The sequence below is a fragment of the Panulirus ornatus genome, chromosome 33 (genome assembly GCF_036320965.1).
Source record: "Panulirus ornatus isolate Po-2019 chromosome 33, ASM3632096v1, whole genome shotgun sequence".
In the NCBI taxonomy this organism is placed as follows: domain Eukaryota; kingdom Metazoa; phylum Arthropoda; class Malacostraca; order Decapoda; family Palinuridae; genus Panulirus; species Panulirus ornatus.
In genome coordinates this window covers 20,759,078-20,781,639 of record NC_092256.1, presented here as the reverse complement: position 1 = coordinate 20,781,639, position 22,562 = coordinate 20,759,078, and the positions used below count along the sequence as shown (strand labels likewise).

General features: G+C 36.4%; 2 protein-coding genes across 2 annotated transcripts in view; one reads left to right on the top strand and one right to left on the bottom strand.

Moving 5' to 3' along the window:
- The window catches only part of LOC139759570 (putative ammonium transporter 2), a 108,651-nt gene that overhangs the window by 52,255 nt on the left and 33,834 nt on the right, over positions 1-22,562 (top strand). The window lies entirely within an intron of this gene.
- On the bottom strand, positions 7,073-20,978 carry LOC139759565 (glycerophosphocholine cholinephosphodiesterase ENPP6-like). Its single transcript, XM_071681841.1, has 9 exons — positions 20,823-20,978; positions 14,031-14,180; positions 12,485-12,731; positions 12,006-12,212; positions 11,760-11,898; positions 10,123-10,283; positions 9,304-9,424; positions 8,289-8,417; positions 7,073-8,144 (listed from the first exon to the last, which is right to left on the bottom strand). The coding sequence occupies exons 2-9, from the start codon at positions 14,168-14,170 to the stop codon at positions 7,909-7,911; spliced, it is 1,380 nt and encodes a 459-aa protein (XP_071537942.1). The 5' UTR covers positions 14,171-14,180; positions 20,823-20,978; the 3' UTR covers positions 7,073-7,908.

The following is a 22,562-nucleotide window of genomic DNA, read 5'->3' as shown; positions in this document are numbered from 1 at the left end:
ACCAGTCCTAACTGTGTCGAGCCAATTTTTTGACCGATATTTTTCCTTTATTTTCATAGTTTTGTTCCAAAGAAAAAAAAAATCTTTATGACAGAAAAAGCTCGGATTCTATGGGAATAATATAATAACGCGGTTAAAGTGTTTTAAGTATAGTATTAGATATTACTGTACTATTCATTATCAAAGAAGTGATAGAAACCACTATTACTCCATTTATTTCCTTAGAGGATTGAGTTGTATGATTGCAAGCTATATGTATTTTTCATTTTAAGCATTGTTATAGGCCAAAGTTTTGGCTAGAAAAATTACATTTTTAGATAAATTTTCACGCATTAATGACCGCCAATATGGTTTATAAGAGATTTGTTAAGATATGAAAAATACTCTTGTGTTTTTCTATCTAAAATTTTATATTTCTCTAATTATTTGTAATTTGTAAATACAACACTATCTTATTTTTCATTTTCTAATATGCTTTTAATGATAAATAATTTCTATTATTTAGGCCTGATATTTCGTCCATAACAAACATTACGGACCTAAATAGCCATCACAGAAAATGCCTAACTTTCTGAAAAGACCTACAGTTTATGTGCCACCAGATACCGTTGATTGAATAGATGAACCGAGGCAAAAACCACACTATTTGTCGTGAACATTTTAAATGGTTATCAAAATATTTTGATAGTAATGGCCCTTCCCGTATTATGGTCGGTGTTCAGGGCAGATGACAGAGACTTCATAATACAATACATCTTGCATTTATACAAAATTGCATGCTTAACTCTGAAGACTGATATTCTGTTTATGACATAGAAATGGATTATGGTCTGTGAATATAATATGATTACTGTATGGCCGTTGGCAACTCAAAAGTGGGCTGTTTTGATAACTCTTTCCTGACAATGGAAAGCTTTGGAACACTTTAACCTCTGTCTTTTTTAATGATTATTATCTGACTCATTTTAAAAGACAGGTTTTTTACTTCCTCCAAAATTCGTAAATGTTTTTTTTTCTCTCGTCTTTTCGTCCTTTCATCCATTACCCTCTTTATATTTCCATTAATGCCTTGATGTGACTTTCGTCCATGGCTGTAGCCATGTTTTGTTATTTTGTTTGTCATTATTGTTTATCGTTGGTAAGGGCGTGACATTGTTTACAGTATTTTGTCTATAGTTTTCACGTTTGTTTTATAAGTTGATATATAAGTTAATGAACTGAGAGACCTTAACAGAAAATGGTTGGCTAACAGAAAACCTGAGCATGAGACTATTTGATCATGTTTATAGGTTATCATTTAATTACCTGAAGGGACATGAGCCAAGAATCATGAAGTCAAGTTTGCCGTTCATCATTGAAGTTCGTTGCTAATTCACCGAAAATTATATTCATCAGCTGTCGGAGATCGAAGTAACATGGGTCATGTGTTTGAATCTGTTGAGATTGATTCTTGCCTGCGCCTGAAGATGAACTTACCGTAAAGTAAAAAACTTCTTAAAACATTTCACATTTGAGCTTGTGGATTCCACCCTCGTGACATCTTACACAAAACACACGCCCACCTTAAAGGGACCATACACTCACAGACACACGTCGATCTGTGCCAATAATAGCACCCTGAAAACATATGTTCAACCTGTACCAATTATGGAACAACAAGAAATGAGGCTGGCATCACCAAAACCTCGTACCATAATTAAGCTGCATGATTTTTACACAAATACAATTTATAAGACAAATGTAGTTTCATAATGTATGTCCGTTTTTGTGTGTGCCATTACGAGCACAGGTTGGATATCTGCACTCGGGGTGCCGTTACTGGCACGGGGTGTCCCATGAGTAAACTTATGAAGAGGGCTCTTTTAGAGGGATGTGTGTGTTGTATAGATGTGGATATGAAGGGTTGTTACATACAAAGTAAAAGTGTCCCATCATAACAGTTGTGATAGATATTGATTTTCCTAATTTTTGGTGTATTTCAGAGCTGAATTTTCTTTGCATTTTACTTCTTCCTACCTTATACTATTATGTTTTACAGAAGACAAAAGTTTGCACTAATAACATCAGAATGGACTGCATTTTATCATAATGGTATTTGATCGTGGTCAACTGGTCTTGCTGTTTCATATACTGATTTTATTTTCTGTATAACCGATGAAATCACTCTCTCATAACGTAAAGAGACATGATTATTGCAGTATTAATATCTACAGTAAATGTTATACGTATGATGAGAGAAATAATGATGTTAGTGTTACTTGAATGACATATTTAATCACCAAAAACTTGGCTTTAAAAATTGTTATTTTCTGTTTTTATTAATATAATTTCTATATGGAAAGATTGGAATTTAAAATTTTGTTAAAGTCGTCTGTTTATAAACATATTCATCTATACAGTTAATATACATACATATTATATTGTTTTCAAAATTATGTTTCATTTCATTTTGTTATATTTTATTTCTATATTGATATAATCTGTGAAATGAATATATGTCTATGAATTTGATAACTTGTCTTTAAGTGTATCAAATAAGAAACTCCGACTAGATAATGGTTAACCAATTTAAACTTGACCTTAAGAACATTTTGCACGCGTGTGTGTATCTGTGTTTTTATATATATATATATATATATATATATATATATATATATATATATATATATATATATATATATATATATAACATTCTGAAAAACTAAGCTGAGCACGGGCTCTGTCAACAACGGCCCGTTCTTTGTTCCATTACCTGCACAGGTTTTATCTCTGTGCTTGGGGGATCATTATTAGCACGGGGCGGCCCTTGTGTAACTTTATCATAGTGGGCTTATTTAGGTTACTGCGTATGTTGTGTGAAATTTGATGAATTGCTTCATTCCAAAATAATAGTAATCAATTCTTTATGCTTTTCACAAAATATGAGTTATTTCACATAATTCATCTCACTAAAGAGATACGCACTGATCAATTCAAAGGTAGTTTTAGATTATTATGTTGTAATATATCAAAATACAGTGCTATTATGTATGGTAATATATTTCATTATCATGTAATATTTATGTTAGATATTGTAAAAACTGTTTTGATATCATAAACTATATATTGCCTTAACCCAAAATGGAAACTATTTGCATCGACTTGAATGATGGAATGGGCCACGGTAAATTCTTTGTTTACGTGTTCATTGATAAGGCTTATTGATTTTTTTATTATTTGTAAGGCCAAATGCTGACTGTATTTCATTAATTTTTGTGTGTTCAAGAGTTAAATTTTCGTTACATCTAACGTTTTCCTGCCGTATACTTTTACGTTTCTCAAAAGACAAAAAACATATATTTTTGACGTTAGAATGAGTTAAATTCTGTTATAATGGTGTTTCGAGTTTTTATACTCTACAATCTCTGAAATATCCTCACAGAGCATATGTATGAATATCATTACAGTATTGATAATGATATCATCAGTTGTCATATAGCATGATAGTGAAGGTATGGGTCTGTGCATATCGTACGTACTGTATAATTAGCCTTATGATTGGTTCAAAAAATTTTATTTTCTGCTTTTATTTATCTGATTAACTTATTGGATAACTTGTTATTTATAATTTTGCCAAAGTCTTGTGTATATATAAGTGACTTACTATATGATTATTTTACATAATAGAATTTTTCGTGTTGAATTCAAATCTGATTGATTACAATTCATATATGGTTTATATTATTAGAATATTGACTGTGAATTTACCTTTTATTCTTACGTTAAGTCTGTACACTTTGAGATCCAAACAAAATTATTGATCATTGAAAATATAACTTAAGAATGAAACTTTGTGTCTGTCTTAAAACATTCATCAGGTTAAGCTTGGCATGGGCTCTTGTCAACAACAGTCTGTTCTTTGGTAAGCCATTACTGTTATAGGTGTGGTGTCTCCACTCGTGTGTAACTAGTGTAGCAGGCCCTTTGTACAAAGGATGGATGTGAATGGCTATTATATATAACGCAACTTCCAAGTAGTAGCAATTGTGATCAACAAGTATCTTACAGGGTTTTTTTTTTTTTGTATTTCAGTGATAATTTTTTTTTTAACTATATCTTTTCCTGCCTTATACTGTTACGTTTCATTAAAGAAAATTTTCTTATTGCATCAAAATGGATTAAATTCTGTTGTAATTTCGTACATGATGTTTTTGTTAACCAAATACTTGACTCGGAAGATTTTGCTTTTTGTTTTTATCAATCTAAAGATCTGAACGAGGAAATTGGAGGAACTGCTGTATATAATTTACTAAAAGCCTTGTATGTATATGTAGGTCTCTGGCACTTAACCTAAATAAGCCAACTAACTTTTCTATAGATTAATAACTTTTATACAATTTTTTAGAATTTGATATTACAGTTAATTTCAGTTATTCTTCCTGTATGATATGATTAATGAAACAGTATCATTGTAAATCTGATTCCTCATCACATCTCACTTAACACATCCACCTAAAAGAGCCCGTACACTCTCGGTCACCACAAATAGGCTGAGTTAGCCATGAAACACCCGACGTGTAAGAGGATTGGCAATGTAAACAACTCCCATATTAGCTTTCATGGAAATTGTTTAATTGATGTTTGCGTCCTCTATACACTGTATTTATAAACCAAGTACTTGGCTGCAAAAAGTTTTATTTTCTCCTTATATTTTTCTGATAACTTAATCTAGGTAATATTTGGATTAATAATATTGTCTAAGTCAAAGAATTATTTAAGTAATTTTCTATATGAATGTGTATCTTTTTGCTCTTTAATAGCAAAATTTACTTTAAAACTTAATTTTCATTTACCTTTAGTATTAGATGTTAAACAGGAATATATTTATTTAGAATTCTTCCGTCGTTATGATGTTTATGAGCTAAAAGCTGCTCACAAAAAATGGTTGACTTATTAAAATTAATACTAATTAACGCATTCAAATATAATATTTTATTTGAAACATTGTAGCTTAATTTGTTTAGTTTAAGCTTGGATATGATTTCATAAATTCACCGCTTATTCCTTTAAAACGACATTGCTTCTTATACTATGCTCATTAATCAAGAAATGAAGTTCATTAGGCATCAACATATAATACTCAGGCACATATTCATCTTCGGTATTGGATTCATTCCTAGTTATATATGAAGCAGCAAACATCCATCTGTGCATATGCTTAAGTAACAAGTTAGCTTCAATATATTGTTTTTAGACTTGGTATCTCTGTCATAAGCTATTTTCATACTAATGGCCCATCCTTAGTGAGATGATGTCTGTGACACAGAGACATATTTTACTCACGCTACACTTTGTGTGTGTGTGTGTGTGTGTGTGTGTGTGTGTGTGTGTGTGTGTGTGTAAAGTTTCACCAAGCTTGGCACAGGCTCTTGTTAATGACAGCCCTTTCTAGGGGTGCCATTGCTGGCATATGGTGGCCCGTACCTGAAGTGTAGTGGGCTTTTTTAGATGGATGTGTGATCTGTGTAAGCTAAAAGGTGGAATTATTAATTGATAAAATTTATGAATGGCCTATCATAACACCTGTGATAAACATGCACTTTTGTAGTTTTGGGTGTTAGCTGAATTTTCATTACATCATGCGTTTACCCATTTTATATCTCTAGATTTTCAGTTAGCGAAATAATTTCACTCATCAAAATTGATTAAATTCTGTTGTAACGGTATTTTATTGAGGTGAATTTGATCTTCCAGCTTTGTGTCCTGATTTTATTTTCAATATAATGAAAATCATCATATCGCAGTGATAGATATAATTATTACCATATTAGGAATTTCACTGGAAATTGTAACGCAGAATTATTGTACTTGCGTTTCATACCTGTTATTTAACTAAACCAAGTATTTGGCTGCAAAAAGTTTTATTTTCTCCTAATATTTTTCTGATAAATTAATCAAGGTCATGTATATTATTAATGGTCTTGTTTAAGTCTTTAAGTTTATTACAGTAATCTACTATACAAAATTTTATTTTAACTTTTAATATTTCTTAACGAAATTACATTACAATATTTTACATCATCAATTACATTATGTGATATATGAAATTTTTTATTTTCGTTTTATTAAATACATGAAATATAACGCCTAAACAGAAGTTGGTATACCAATTTAAAACATGAAGTTATGGATAATTGACAATAATTCATATATATATATATATATATATATATATATATATATATATATATATATATATATATATATATATATATATTGAATTGTCATAATTTAGCTGGCTTTATTTCAAGGTCGCAGATGTTTAGATGTTTACCTGAATTCACTGCTTATTCATTTAAGATGACACTGAATCCCTTACTGTCAGCAATATTCCGGGAGTAATCTTTATAAGACCATTCTTAAGTATGTCATGCTTAATAAGCTGAAGTGTGCGTGTGTGTAAAGATTAACCGAGACAAAGCTTAACATAGACATCCGTCAATAACAGAGATGCAATTATTAGCACAGGATGGTCCGTGTGTAACTGTAGTGTAGTGGGCTCTATAACATGTACATGTTCACTGCGATAATGTAATGAAGAGAGAGAGAGAGAGAGAGAGAGAGAGAGAGAGAGAGAGAGAGAGAGAGAGAGAGAGAGAGAGAGAGAGAGAGTGTGTGTGTGTTTATAGGGGGGGAGGGGGGGAAATATTTTACAGAACTATGCTTGGCACGATTCTATTTTGCTCCTTATATTTTTCACTCTATCAGTTTGTAGGTCCCTCATGAAGACTTCCTTCCGGTAAGGCAAAATTTATGTCACACCTTTCCTTCCTTCCTGTATTCCACTCCCCTAAAATAAGTTTTCTAGTGGGCATTCCGTCCCTCCTCTACAGTATCTAACCATATTCATTGATTTGTTATGCCAGAAGTGATAGCGAACTGCTTTTGGCAGTTCAGGATTAGCAGCTTTGCCTACAAGTGACTTTATTTAGAAAATGTGTGATCTTGTCATCTAATAACAATATGGCTAGAACAGTACCAAAAAGACGGAACCTCACAGTAATATGAATCTACAGGAGGGGAAAAAAACTCGTTTTCATAACACTGTATTTACTAAATTTCGATGTATTCCTTTCAATGGCTTTCATTACGTCCATTTTACCTATACGTTGACCTTTATAGTTACACAGAAACTTATCCGTGCAACCTAAGGTTATGTAAATACACTATAATAGTGCCACAATATATTGTAGAGAGGTATAGCCGAAAGATCTTAATAGTTTTAATATGGCACCATAGAGAATATTGTATAGTCGTGGTAATATTCAGGTTCGCAGACTTTAGTAAGAAATGCAGTAACAATTGCAATATACACAAGCAAACAAAAAAAAGGTACAGCACAATGAAAACGCTAAATCATCACAAAAATCTCTTATAGAATATTCTTGAAAAACCAAGTCTGCAGTTCACGGCCGGTTTGACTTGTAAACATTACAGCAGATGTTAATGAGAGTACTCAGATGTTAATACAGTACTCGGAAAAAAAGTGCATTTCTATTTGTGGGTATTATTCTGACGTGCTGATAAAAACAGGAAGACAAATGTTCTGCTTATTTTCAGTGATGAACACAAATTTTTGAGCACATATGGGCCTTACTAATGTATTGAAACTCTAGCAGTCACCTGCAAAATGACAAACATTTCTTGTACTGCATCACTTTAAACTAAAAAGAAATCACACAGGTGGAATATATTAGTTAAGAGAATATTATCTAAAAAATGAAAAGTTCATTCATTGTTTTGTTCTAAAGATTGAGCCTATACATAAAGAACTACATGGATGAAATATTTACACCAATCTATGAAGAGGAAGTTTAAACGAGAATATATTATTGTTATATGCAAAGGATATTAACAGTGTTAGCAAGGCTAATTGTAAGTTAGAGAAAGAATAAGTAAGAAGACAGCTGTCAGAAGACCAGTAGCTGGATTTTGAACATTTGGGGCATGGGAGTAACAGGTATCGTCACCATCAACTTTGAATATATTCTCAACACGATTCCAAGTGCCATTATGAGTCTGTGGTGTCAGATGCAGCACATGGGTTAACACTTGATAGATGTCCACCACATGAATTGGGTCTACTGTCCATCCGCATTTGAAGGCTGGAAAATAATGATAATAAAAAAAGACAAGCTTATTAGAATGGGTTGCAGAATTTACAGTATTTTGACAACGTCATATCAGAATACCTCAAAAGAAAATCGAAATATATATATATATATAATACGAGAGAAAAAAGATCTTACCAGGGCCTTTAGCAAAAAATATCCCCTTCATATCTTGGATATTTGGGTTGTACCCATGGGCACCAATATATACAAAGTCATTACGTGGAGGCAGTTGCTTACTCGAATTGGAAGCCATGATGAAGTGTCCTGCAAATAAAGACAACCATTATTTCCGCACTTTGAAAGGAAAGGGTGACCGGCTAGATGGGTATACGTACAATAATCATGCATTCCCTTGATAAATCTGAGCATTGCAATAAAATACCAACCCTTTTTAATTAGCATATTTTATTTTTTTCTAATTCATCGTAATTAATTGTGCGTAACGTGTTTACTGTTACTGGTTATTCATTTTTACTATATTTATCACTTTCACCCCAGTTTTACACTAAACCCAAATACCGTTAGTACTGTTCAACAAGCTGGATTAGCCTTTTATAACATGATACGCAAAATATACAGTTATCTGGGGATATGTATATTACGTATCAGCATTCATTGTGCACTGTATCAACCCGTCTTCTTCATTTGTAAGTTAGTATATAATAAGATCTGCTCTTTCGTTCCATGAACCAGACTACGTTCCACTGGTTACTATTTAGAATCCAAGAGTTGCCTACACAATAAAGACCTGAGTATTTATCACTTTGTAATGCAAAATTGTCGCACCGACAGTTTGCATACAGGTGAAAGAAGGAAGGCATTAACATATGTAATCCCAGGTATTGTAAATTTGGAAATCTCTAATAGACAGTAAGAGTGTGTGCATATCAAACTCAAGTATCACCATAGTTATCCAAATATAGATGGATGTCAATTTGTGGTAATTAGACAAGCAAACAATGCGCAGAAATTCAACAAAAATAATCTTCCATATCTGTTATTTAAAAAAAAAAAAAGGCCCCAGTTACCAATCTTTTCATTAGAATTGGCCTGAGATGAAACTTTTTCCGTATTAATACTGGAAAGATTTACCCAACAGGTTTTTCCGTGATATCGTCTCTCAGAAATAGTAAGACCTGCCAATGCTCACCTTCATCAGCTAGGAGAATGATGTCGTGGATGTATTTATTGTTCTTAAAGTGAAATTGTTCCGGGATGTCATAATGCTTGTATGCAGTCACCCCTGGTATTTCAGACACTTGTTCAAACACCTGCCGGTATCAAGGTCACAGTTAGACGAATCATATAAGCAGGAAAGTACAGAAAAGATCAGTAAGTTCTGGTTTTCCTACTGAATACCAGTCAGTATATATATATATATATATATATATATATATATATATATATATATATATATATATATATATATATATATATATATACTGACTGGTATTCAGTAGGAAAACCAGAACTTATTGATTTTTTCTGTACGTTTCTGTTTAAATATCAGAAGTAACGATTGCAGTAAAAGTTGGTAACCCTGGGAACCCTATTTTTTGGACCTCTGTAGCTTCGAAGTTGCACTCCACTCAGAAGAAGAGTAGACTGGTCTGTAAATCCTCGATGATGTGTGTGTGTGTGTGTGTGTGTGTGTGTGTGTGTGTTTTACCGGACTCCGCCCGGATGGGGTTACACCGCTAGTGGAATGTTATCAGTAGATTAACAGAAGTATAATCTCGTTCAGGAACTCACTCCATAGAAGTTCATTTCCCTAATTTTACGTCGAGTGCATCCTTGAAGCTACAGGAATAGTTATGTATTATGCAAATTATGTAAATGTTCGCAAAATAAAAGACAGCAATATATCAAAACATAAAATCTCATTAACAAATATACTTTGTGAATTATAGAGATTACTGCATTCATATGTCACCTGAAGGTTTTTTTGGGGAAAAAAAACATATCTAACCTTCTCCACGTTTTCAGAAGGAATTTTTATATTCATGAACGCGCCTTTGTCGGCAATATTCTCAACCAGGTCAGTGTCCAGAAAGTCGTCAATTTCATGCCGCACTATTGCTCCCGGAGCTGTGTATGTCATCCCATGGTCACTCACTATCACAATATTCACTGCAAGGGAAAACCGAAAGGTTAATCTATCTCTGGGTGATATCATTTTGAAAATTGTGAATATCGTGTGTGTGTGTGTGTGTGTGTGTGTGTGGAGAGAGGGAGAATTAAAGGACAAACTAGACGATCAAATGGTTAAAAGAGAGAGAAAAAGGGCATGAAGAATATTACATTCATATTATTCGTAATTGCTACAGGGAGCAGGAGAAAGAAAAATTATGATCATGCATAACAGAGTGTCAGAAAACGTTAACGATATTTCAAGGGCTGTGAAATGAAGGATAACTTACAAATCGTTCTGGAAGATATACTAGTAGGAGGAATGACTTGTACTTCCCTAAGTAATCAGAGTAGCCACAGATGACCCCTTGTCTTACTCAAAATCATTCACTTTGTCATCGGAATGTATTGACTTTGGATCAGTTTGGTATACGCTTCATCCTCCCCTCTATGTTTAAGAGAATAAACAACTTACTACACCACCCTTGCATGATATAAGTAAATCACAACTATGTTCCAAGAACCACTGGAAACCTTAATGTGTCAAACCTGAACAACTCTGTCACGCAGATCCGTCATTGTCAAAGCTCCCAACCATGAGTCAGGGCTACCTAGAATTTCAAACCTGGTTGTAATAACTATATATATATATATATATATATATATATATATATATATATATAACTACAACCTTGAACAGAAATTAACTTCCCTGTGTCTGTGTGTAAAATTATCCTCGGAATATCCGGCACTGCAGCTATGGCACTTTTCTCAACTAGTATTTCTCAACTCGTTACCGAAATTCATAACCCTCCGAAGATGTTTTCCAGTTTTAAGAGATGAGATATAAATGATTACAAAATTAGATTCAGAAGAGTACATCATCCCACTTGATATGAGGATATTCAGACCAAAGAACAGTGTCTTGGTTATGTTTAAGAGGATGATATCGAGAGAAGCCTGGGTTTATTTGGCTCAGAGGCAGAATGTTGCTGAAAGGTATGTACGTTGATTCGGTGTTATACTAGATGGTGAAGCATCGTCACATTCAGGAAGGTTAGAAATGAATCTACTCTGCAGTCATGGTAGTGAAGGGTAGCGTTTCATTATACAGTCTTGGAACTGAGAGGTTTGAGAGGTTCTGTAGAGTTATTAGACGATAGACACGCCTACAGATCTAAAGAAAAAATCGACATTTTTGTTCATATCCGTTCATATCCATCACATTTGTGCAACGCCATACATAATATCCTCATACTAATATTTCATTACACCACTGTCTTCGTTGAAATCTTCAGTCACAAGTATACCTGTATATCTCTATATGTTATCATCATCAGTTCTTCATTCCTTGGAATGGATCTCATAAATACATTTGCAAATGTATAGCCCACTCAATACACGAACAGTTCAAACCCTCCCCTGAAATTTCAAATCTAAGAATTCCTAACACCCTCTCACTCCACTCCAACCTACCTTCATCTTCGAGATTTCTCTTTTCCAACTCATCCATCAGGGTCATCAAAACATCATCGAGGTCCTTTACTGCTTGCCTTATCGCTGTTGAGTTAGGGCCCGTGTTATGCCCTGTGTTGTCTGCATGTTCTGTGTACACCTGTGGAAGAGCAGACATAACTCCAATGCAGCGAAGTGGGAGGGAAATTCTTCGGCAGTAGACTGTACAGTTGAAGCTTTTAACTCAATGTTATAAACAGATCTCACCTGTACGAAATCAAAGCCCTCGTCAAATTTGTCAAGTGCTTTCATGATGTTTTCTTCGAAGATAGCCTTGCCCGGGATCTTTACGAAATGTTCACAGTATTCAGTGACAATGCCCTGAATGGGAACGTCACATCGAGCCCACAAATACTGAGCTGTGCGGAGACCTGCCTTCTCTGCTGTTGTCCAAATTGGTTCTGATGTCCACCACTACAGAGGAAATAAAAGTGATGACAAACTTTTTTTTTTCGGGTTGTGAAAGTTATGTTAAAATTTAAGATAAAGGGGTTGGAAATATGGTTTTAGTCACGGGTGAATATATATATATATATATATATATATATATATATATATATATATATATATATATATATATATATATATGTATATATATATATATATATAGTATGGATGTTTAGGTAAGATATGTTGTTAGCACTATTATTGCAGTTATTTTTTTTGCTTTCAAAGCCGCAACATACCTTCTCCTTCCCTGTACTCGCATCATCAAAAAGCGAAAACACATCCCCAGTTTCAGGGTCATAGAAATAATTGCCAACGATGCCGTGTGTCTCAGCATACTGGCCTGTTGCTAGGGTAGTCCAGGTAGGGTAGGAAAGGGATGGGAAGAGAGGATTAGTCCATCGGGCCCTTCCTCCATCTTGCAAGAACTTGGTAAACGCTGGTAAGACACTGGCGTCTTCTTGATCCACGTAATCCCATTTGAACCTAACAACAACATGTGATGATAGAAACCACAAAAAAATGATAATGTATAATATATCCGACATGAACCAAGACAACATCAAGAGAGAGTGGAAGTTCTAGTAATAAAAAAAATACTCATGTCGAACTCTCCGAAAAACAAACACTAATTTCCCACAACTCATTTTCAAAGGCCACAAATAAAACAGTAGTTATCCTAGGCATAATCATATACCCCAAGCTATTCAGCAAAAACCCATACAATGAACATCGAAAAATGTGCTTCTCAAAAGCTGGAGACGATGTATTGATATTGCAATTATATTTCTAGTGAGCAGCTGTTCTTTATTTACGGGGGATATTAATTTGTGTAGTTCTTATATCTAAGGTGGCTTCTACATCTCGGTCTGCCGGAGTGGAATCGAAAGCCTTCCGCCTTCCGCCTTATCATTTCACCTGCTGTCACTTCTCTTACGTCTGCCGTGACGTTTCTTTGCTTTCGTCATTTTTCAGTTATCGTTCCGGCCACTGTTGCCTCAAGCAGTCTGCACCCCTTTGTCCTGAACCTGCAGCATGCGTTTGCCTACTGCTTCCCATAGTTTGTGTGTGGAGATCAGCCATGCATTGTGATACTTGCTCCTTTCCTCGACAAGCGAAGCTGTGAAATTCTCTTCCACCTTTTGTTTTTCCATCTTCTCATAACCTTTCCACCTTGAAGAGTCAGGTCTTCAAGCTCTAAAGAAACTCGAATTAATTCTTCTTGCTTTCTTTTACTTTACACTTTTCATCCCAAATCAGATAGTCGTAACTGGGACGTATTTTGCCTGTCTCATGTCAGTTGCTCTAAAAAGATATATGACCCCCCAGAAATAGAAGCATCGACTGGTAAGATGGGTTAACAACCTTCTAAGGAAACAAAAGTTACAACAAAGGCGCATGAAAACTGGGTGTTATGAATGAAATTAAAAGAAAGAACTATAGATTAAGCTAAGAATATGGCAAAGAACATATTCATAGAACCTTCACGTGAAAATGAAATGGCTGCACAGTGCATATACCCATCCTAATTAAACATGAAAGCGAGAGAATTTTGTCAAATACAAGAAATACAGAATAAATCTTAACCCTTGATGCAAGGGCTGTAAATAATAATGCAACATAGAGACATCATAAAGAACTAACCTCGCCCCCCCCCCCATTATAAGCTTGCTCCCTTCATCACAGAAAAGCTGCATAATCTCTTAGATAACAACCGATGCACATTGTGCACCACACTTTATAGGTAGCATTACTAAACATGTAAATGTTGGCTGCGAGACTGACCCATCCATGAGGATGTAGAGTAGTTTGCCATGGCCTTGGGTTGGGGGTCCAGTCTGTGATCCATCACAGGTTGGGAAGCCAAGAAATATACAGCAAACCACTACCCATGCCACCCACATCAAGTTGAAGCCTTTTACCATGCTTAGCAGCCTAAAAAAGAAAAGGAATGTATTAAAACAGCAACAATAAGTCAGAAGAGAACACTTGGTTATGAACATGTTCAGTAAGATTACTAAGGAGATAAGAGGACACAAGTCTGTAGACGAAAATACTTCGTTACAGCCTACGTCGTTGTGTGTTAGAGAAGCTTTCACCAGGGCTGGCCCTGGGTTCCCCTGTATACCACTAGCCTCTATATAGGACGCACTTCTGACGTATTCAAAGGAAATAAATTTTTTTCTTTTTTTTTCTTTAGCCTGAGATGATGATCTCTACTGTTTACATCATTAAATCATTTAACTTATTCCAAGACACTGGCTGACCGTGATATTCCCTGCCATAGCCTACCGTATTATAACTACCTTTGAGGCTTGTGGCTTGGATTTGGTTTCCATTGTTTCGGGGCACCGCTGGCTGATTTTGATGCCATATCACGTTCTCTTAATGCTACAGGCCTTGCTCTATCGTAAACATAATCCTTGGCTGCTGTGTATGCAAGGACCTACTCTCCGCTACACTCTTCTTACGAAAGGCTCTAAGTGACCGAAATGTATGGCTCCACACACAACAACAGAGAGGGCTGGAGCTTGAACGAGAGCAAACTGACTTCTTCCCATTAATCGAGAAATAGACCCATTGAATGAAGCTACAGCTGACCACTGTTTAATTCAGCCAAGGGGAAATGACCACAGAGTTAGGCTCTGATACATAGCATAATCTATCATGGCATTGAAAAAATGAGTGTAGATGATATGGCCACAGCGCAGTCGGTCCGCATTCTGTACAGATGTTATCCTCCTTCGGAGACTAGTTCATAAACTGCGTGTCTGACTGAAGAAAAAGTATATATAATCATATAAATATGGCAGCTACATGTGTGTAATCACGAGCATTTGTAAATTCAGCCAGTTCTCGGAATACCATTGCTGGCACAGGTTGGCCGTGCGTTACTGTGCATGAAATGGGTTCTTTCAGGTGGCTGTATGTGTTATGTACAGCAAATTTGTACAAGACTGTACTTTCAAAACATAAACATTAGGTAGGGAAAAAAAAAGTTGTTTTAAGATAACGAGGTTCCTGTAGCTTCAAGGTTAGGCTGCAATCAGGACCAGCGAATAGGATAGACTTCTCTGCAGGGAGGGTACAAGCTTACCAAAAAAAAAAAAAAAAAAAAGGAAAAAAAGATAACTCACCCGCAGTGCAGCCGCCTGCAGGTGGAGTCCAGTAACGCTCATCATCATTATTTGTGTCATGACATAATCCCAGAGCCCCATTTTCTGAAGGGACTTCTGTAGCTTCAAGGTTGCGCTATTTTCAGCAGGAGGGAAATGATGAGAGTTGTATAGAGTAAGAAGTTCCTCGACGAGATTGTACCTCCTTTCTTCCACTAGACAAAGATACAGTAGCCTTGCAGCGTAACCACAAGCAGGAGTAGTCCGGTAACACTCCTATAACGCACCTCTCTCTCTCTCTCTCTCTCTCTCTCTCTCTCTCTCTCTCTCTCTCTCTCTCTCTCTCTCTCTCTCAGCGTCTTCACATGGACCATTTTATGACTGGGACTCATCCATGGAGACCCAGCAATGACGATACCATGTGAGCAAATATAACAATAAACCCATTAAACGAACAGCAAGAGGACTGTAACCTTTATAAGTCTCCCGAATCACGATAAGGAGGAGGACTAACAATTCAAAATGTTTATTGTAAATATCTTCACATTACGTTAGGTTCGTTACAGGCAAGATTTATAATGAACAAAGTGCATCATTCATCACGTGGTTTATGAAGCTCTAAGCTCGGTGAAGCTCACACTACAAAGAGTTCATTATAACAATGTTCATTATAACCTATTGACGGACGTAACAAACGTATATAGTGAACGTTACTCATTCGAAATATGTTACGATTTGTTTCCGTCGTCGTACGCACCAACTTCGTTATATACATTGTTTATGATTATTCATGTTTGTAACAATACAGTTGATAAAGCAAGAAGTTTATTACAGGTAAAGTATATTTAGTAGGAAAGGATTTCTGACACCATTTGTGAGGATTTGCGAGTTAGTGGGAAGGTACGTAGGTAGGTGGGTAGATCTGTGGGAACAGAATGTGGGAGAGAGAGAAAAAGAGACGGTCTGAAGTTAGCTGGCAATGTTGACCGCCATGCGGGTACTGTATGCTAAAGATTTTTTCTCCTACTTTTCATTTCTGGAACTAAATTTCATGGGAAGAAATACTGAAAGATACACAGAAGAGAACGAAACCTACGTATATGAAATGACAAAACCACATTAAAAAGCAGGCCTACAGAATACACAAGACGGCACACAAACAAGCATCAGTTATGCTCCTTAGAATAAAGGTCAGGTTCCCAGAACCCTGGATGATTTAACTTATTTGTACCCTTCAAGGTGTCGTTGCTTAGGGAAAACAGTGAGTTACATTTTTCATTAGGTAAACAGCGACAAAGCAAAATAAATAAATATATATATATATATATATATATATGTATATATATATATATATATATATATATATATATATATATATATATATATATATATATATATATATATATTGATAACTTGAAGATTGCTTCCTTCCCCCCCCCCAAGAGTTCTTTTTGTGTTACGTTACGTTACGTTAGCTGGTCTGGGATAGCGATACCAATACTGGAGATAATACAGGTGTTCGAGGCAGCATCACTCCAAATCAGAGATGCCTGAGGCGGGTAGGATTGCCACACACTGCTATTAGCCATAATGTAGGGGTTTGGACTGCCAGAAACCATCATATATTAGGTGCTGGTATTCTGAGTTAGCCATATACCTCCTCGTACGTGATGTGGATGCTTCCGATAAGCGGTACATTATCATTTGCTGCTAATTACATTTTGATAAGTATCTGCACAGTTTACCAGACCAGCCAAGATTTGGTGTTTCGTAAGCCTACTGGCTTCGACCTGCCTCCAACAGCCTAAGAGAGCCGACCAGCAACCTGTCTGCTTAGTGTCAGGCCGAAGTGTACAGAAAAAAGACCACCGTAACAATCTCAAAGTATATATGTAAGATATGGTTAGGTCCCAAACCAATCTATTGGTGGAGGTAGAGGACCTCTTCATCGTTGTAAGATATTTGTAAATTTTGATAAAGCCTTAAACCAAGCTGTGGGAACAGAAGACCTGCCAAATCACTGTAAGGTATACGTAAGGTAAGATATGCACGTACATGGTGTAATTATGCAGGGTTACCCGTAACAATGAACCACCATTCGCCTAAACCCGCCTAACGTTCAGGGTCAGTATGGGATGAGCTGTACCTCAGATACAATGGGGTAGTGGACACTTCAAATGAATCACATGGAAAATTAGAGAAAATTCAACAGTCCATCACTTGTTGGATGCTTCTCTACACTCAAGGAACTTGCCAAGTGTTAGACACCCGTGATAAAATTACTATGGTACTGGTGGAAAATCATCGCCCTATTGAGCAACTATATTCGAAACGACTTCAAATAACGATTTATACTTCATATGATGGTTCTTCTTCCTATATACGATAACAAGTTGAAGAGATCAGCACCTACACTCCCTCAGCACGATTATTTAAAGGGTTGATACTGTGGAACGTTTTTTGAAGTACTCAAGTAAAATATAGTGGTCATTCGGCGTAGTTTACCCTGTGGGGGGGGGGGGGGGAATCTAAGAACTTACAATTATTTACATAGAGCAATTATTCTGAACTTTCAGATGTGCTGTACGTACGTACCTCCACCCCGAACTGTCTACAGTGACTTATGATAATGGGGCACTTAGAAAAAGTTAAGTGACATAATTAAAGCCACCATAGGTCTGTTCACCGTGATAGCTTACCATTTCCTCTGATAATCACTGAAAATATTAACAAGAATCTATAATCAGTGCGTATTTTTTGTTTTTTGTCACACTACGTATTCGCTATTTTCCGCGTTAGCGAGGTAGCGTTAAGAACAGAGAACTGAGCATTTGAGGGAATATCCTCACTTAGCCCCCTTCTCAGTTCCTTCTTTTGGAAAATTAAAAACGAGAGGGTAGGATTTCCAACCTCCCCGCTCCCTCCCCTTTTAGTCGCCTTCTACGACACGCAGGGAATACGTGGGAGGTATTCTTTCTCCCCTAAATCCAACGTTAAGATATACCTTCCACAAGTTCTTGTTATGCTGTTGCTCAACCAGAACTTCACCAGTTAACTTCATCTAGTTTTATACAGATGAGGATAGAAACTTCAGAGAGGAAGGACTGGAGAGAGTCTGAAAGAAATGGAGAATGAGAGGGAAAGTATGCGATTCAGTCTGTATCAAGGTGAGTGCGAGAATGAACAGAGAAAGTCCGTTTCCGCAGCAGAGCTTAGGTGACAGCTGCCTCCACCTCCACGGAGCTTGATACACCACACCACTCTCCTTCCTCCTCCTCCTCCTCCTCCGGCATAACACATCCATATTTCATGAGGGTTGAGGCTCGGTTCTTGGATCACCCACCCTATGAACCCACAATATCCTCCAGAAAATTGTTGCTGAACGCTAGAGAATAGTAACTATCCTGTGTTATAGACAGGTAGAACAATACCCACTTTTGTTAACGCTTAACAAAAGGTGATGTAGGTTTGGCCATTTTCTTTAGGTTTGTTATATTTTCCTAAAGGTATTTTGAGTTTCATGTTATGAATGTATACTTGTAACTTTCCTTGTTGGGAAGTTGTCGTCTCATTCCCATCAGAAAAACAATCATCTTTCTTTTATTTATAACGTTGTCTTTCCCGCCTTATGGAGGTAGCGCAAGGAACAAACAAACAATGGCATCACTTGCTCACCAACGCTGTCGCTGTCAAGTACAATGCACAACTTTTTCTCCCCTAAATCCAACGTAAGATATACCTTCCACAAGTTCTTGTTATGCTGTTGCTCAAACAGAACATCAACCAGAACAGCACATCGCTCCCTCACAAACACCACATCGATTTAGTTCATTCATTCCATTGCACGCCTCTCGCCTTCTTGAATATTCTGTTACCCTGTGCCGTAAAGCTTCTTTCGCTTCTTGCGCTGCATCTTCCTTTTCCTTCTCGGTTTCTCCCATTCCCTTTCTCCCTCCACTTCGTACGTGCATATCTCTGTTGTCAGCATTTCTTTACTCGTCCTATTCATGTAACTGAGCCATGTCACTACAACCTGGCTGGCCCTCTCAGACTGCGCATTCTACCACATCTCTGACACTGTCATTCCTTAAGTACTCAAATCCGCTCCACATTACCCACCATTCTCAGGCGTTTCACCTCCAACAATCCACGTTCCTTTCCTTTGCATTCAATGCAAACTGCCTTCGACATTAATATACCCTCAGATATACACATCTTTGCCCTTATTGACACGGACCTTTCCTTCCATATTGGTGCACCTATGACCATAGCTCCTACAACATGGCACTTCAGACTACACCTCTCCCATTTCTTTTCCTCACTAGCGATTTGACTTCCTCATCCACCACACGCTAACTCTTTTGCTAGTTCCGTAACGCACACCCTGTATGTTGTACACTTCACCCACCTATTTAAATAGTGTTTCACCAGAATCCTTACATTCTTCTTCCACTCCCTTAATTTCTTTTCACCTCATGGAATTCTCGTAATTTACCCTGATATTTTATCACACAGGCCTCTTCTCCCAACTCGCCCACTTTCACTACTTCCTTCACACTTGTGTCATTTCTTCTCCTCCTGAACCCACCACAAACTCCACACTTACATCCACTAACCTCTTTCTTCTATGCATGCCAGATGATCCCACTCCCAGTCACCTATGTATACTTGCTGACAGCCACAGAGCAAAATGAAGCACGATAGGTCCCAAGTGCACTTTCGGATGAGATATGTATATATATATATATATATATATATATATATATATATATATATATATATATATATATATGAGAGGCTGAGGTAGACGACGTTGATACAAAAGTGTTTGTGGTTTGTCGTTTATTATGTGGTCAAGAGTGGAAACGTTTTCAAAATTTGCCTCCAACAAAGCTATCCAGTTTATGCAGACCTTCATTAGTCTTCATATTGCGATTCTTTGTATATTTAATGAGAGAAGATTCAATAATATGATTGTTGATCAGATGTAGTAGTTAGACCATGTTATTTTCCTTTCTGATTCCTCTAGGATAATCTCTCACTTGGCTCTTTTCTCCCTTAAAAGCTACGCCTTAGACGAAGATGGAGATACTTGGTTAGTTTGTAAAATGTGTTATTGTCAAAACCTAAACTTTGGTTTGTGGCTAAATCATATATGATTTTCTGGCATACGAATCGTTCCCATTAAGTCATAACTTGTAAGGAATATGAAACGCATGTATATGGCATGGTGGAATAAAATACTGAGATCCATGATACGAGGGGTAGTCACTATGACGCGACGTGCGAGTTGCTAAGTCCCAGGTACTTTCAGTCTCCACCGATTCTGAATCTACTGACGATATATAAAAAAAAAATACATAAAGGAGATTTTCCTATTCAACTCTGGCCGGACATCTGCGAAAGTCTTATACCACTTCGTCATACATTGATAGATCAGTAGCAACAAGAACCTTCTTACCTCTTGTGTTAGCGTAATAGTAGAGCTGTCGACCTTTTTTTTAATTCTTTTCTAGTGTTAACGCTGCGTAAGTCTATGCTGCGCAGTATGCTAGCCAATCCTCGTCTAACAGTCTGCGCACGACACTGCCGGTAGAGTAAGTACTCTAAGGAGTATGGAGACAGCTGTTTCTTCCAGCGGCAGTTACATGGGTATCGTACTGCTCTGCCAAATAGCAGTTTCATTTATTTACATGAGATGATTGTTTTTCTTTTTCGTATGAAATAGCTCGGTCTGAGGAGTAGAGAACATATTCGTATCTTATTATGTCCTCATAGATATGAATATCATTTTTTTTTAGTTTTTTACGTAGTTACGATGCCATTCTGATATGATTGGTGCTGTAATCATAATGTGCTCAACTTTGATTAAGTATGTTACTTTTGGCAAACAAGACGAGCCAACATGATGCTTAATGATTACCAGTGCTAAGTTTTACGTCTGGCAGCGAAGTTTGAGCTTCCTTGATTTGCATCCCGAAGGTGAACGCTGTTTGCAGGTATTATCATCATCATCATCTTCAACATTATTATTATTATTGTTGTTGTTATTGTTGTTGTTATTAATGGGTCACTTTCATGAATCCCGGCATTATGACTTCAGCAAGTACACAGTCATTACATTGCAAAACAAAGGAAACTTGTTAAGTACATGACAAAGAAAAGTTGTCGGTTTCATTCCATTATCAACTTAGTATTATTAAGGCTACTTCGAACGCATTTTGTTTTGCTTGTCGCTGGTTCGAACTTCGTTCAGCAAAGTTTTGGACCTGTCCTTAAAACCCTATCCAGAGTTTGTTTATGAAACAGCGTTAGTTTTACAAATAATGAGTTGAAAAAAAATTTTCACCTTGATGTGTTTCTGTGTCGGACCTCCTGACTGTCCGTTGTTTAATGATAAAGCCAGAATATTCATCATACACTTCAAATACACATAATCAAATATACACGTGTAACATTACATACGACATTATTTGGTTCAGGTCCAGGTGTTTTAAAACCTTGGATATGATAATTCCGTCAGATCCACTACCCAGCATATGTCCGTTCGATCATTGACACGTCTCAAGCCTAATATCAGATCTTCAGCATTACCTTATCATTCGAGAGGTCTTCATCCCAGATGAATTCCAATGTAAATTAAATGTATGAATAACGCATTTCAAATTTGATGTGTTCCCCCTCAAAAATGGCACCTCAATAGAATTCTTAGAACAGATTTTTACGTCTTTCATATCACAATTTTCTGGTTCTTTTTAACTTATATCAGGTTACCGGTTCATCAGTCAGACTTCAAGTGCTGAAAATTCAACGATTAGATAGACGTACAATAACACATTGTGTACTTCAGCTTTACAGATAAAAGAGTGCACAGGTCCAGCATACACCTCAATACTTATAAAAGGCAGTCATAAGTAAGTCCTCTCTCTCTCTCTCTCTCTCTCTCTCTCTCTCTCTCTCTCTCTCTCTCTCTCTCTCTCTCTCTCTCTCTCTCTCAGCTTGTGATTACTCGTAAGTACTCTCTCTTTCTCTGTTTTATCATTAAAATCAAATGTCTTGGAGAAAGTAAGTGAAGTTATTAAAGAGTAGAACTTAGAATTCCAGTGATTACTTGAAGTTATTTTTACAACGGCCCGGTAACAGTTCAGCTGCGAGAGAGAGAGAGGAGAGAGAGAGAGAGAGAGAGAGAGAGAGAGAGAGA

Excerpts from the sequence above, each read along its gene's own strand:
- LOC139759565 (XM_071681841.1), bottom strand. The coding sequence starts at position 14,170 with ATGGTAAAAGGCTTCAACTTGATGTGGGTGGCATGGGTAGTGGTTTGC. Across the intron at positions 12,213-12,484 it reads CGAGTACAGGGAAGGAGAAG|TGGTGGACATCAGAACCAAT; the intron begins GTATGTTGCGGC and ends TTTCCTCTGTAG. Across the intron at positions 11,899-12,005 it reads AGGGCTTTGATTTCGTACAG|GTGTACACAGAACATGCAGA; the intron begins GTGAGATCTGTT and ends GCTCTTCCACAG.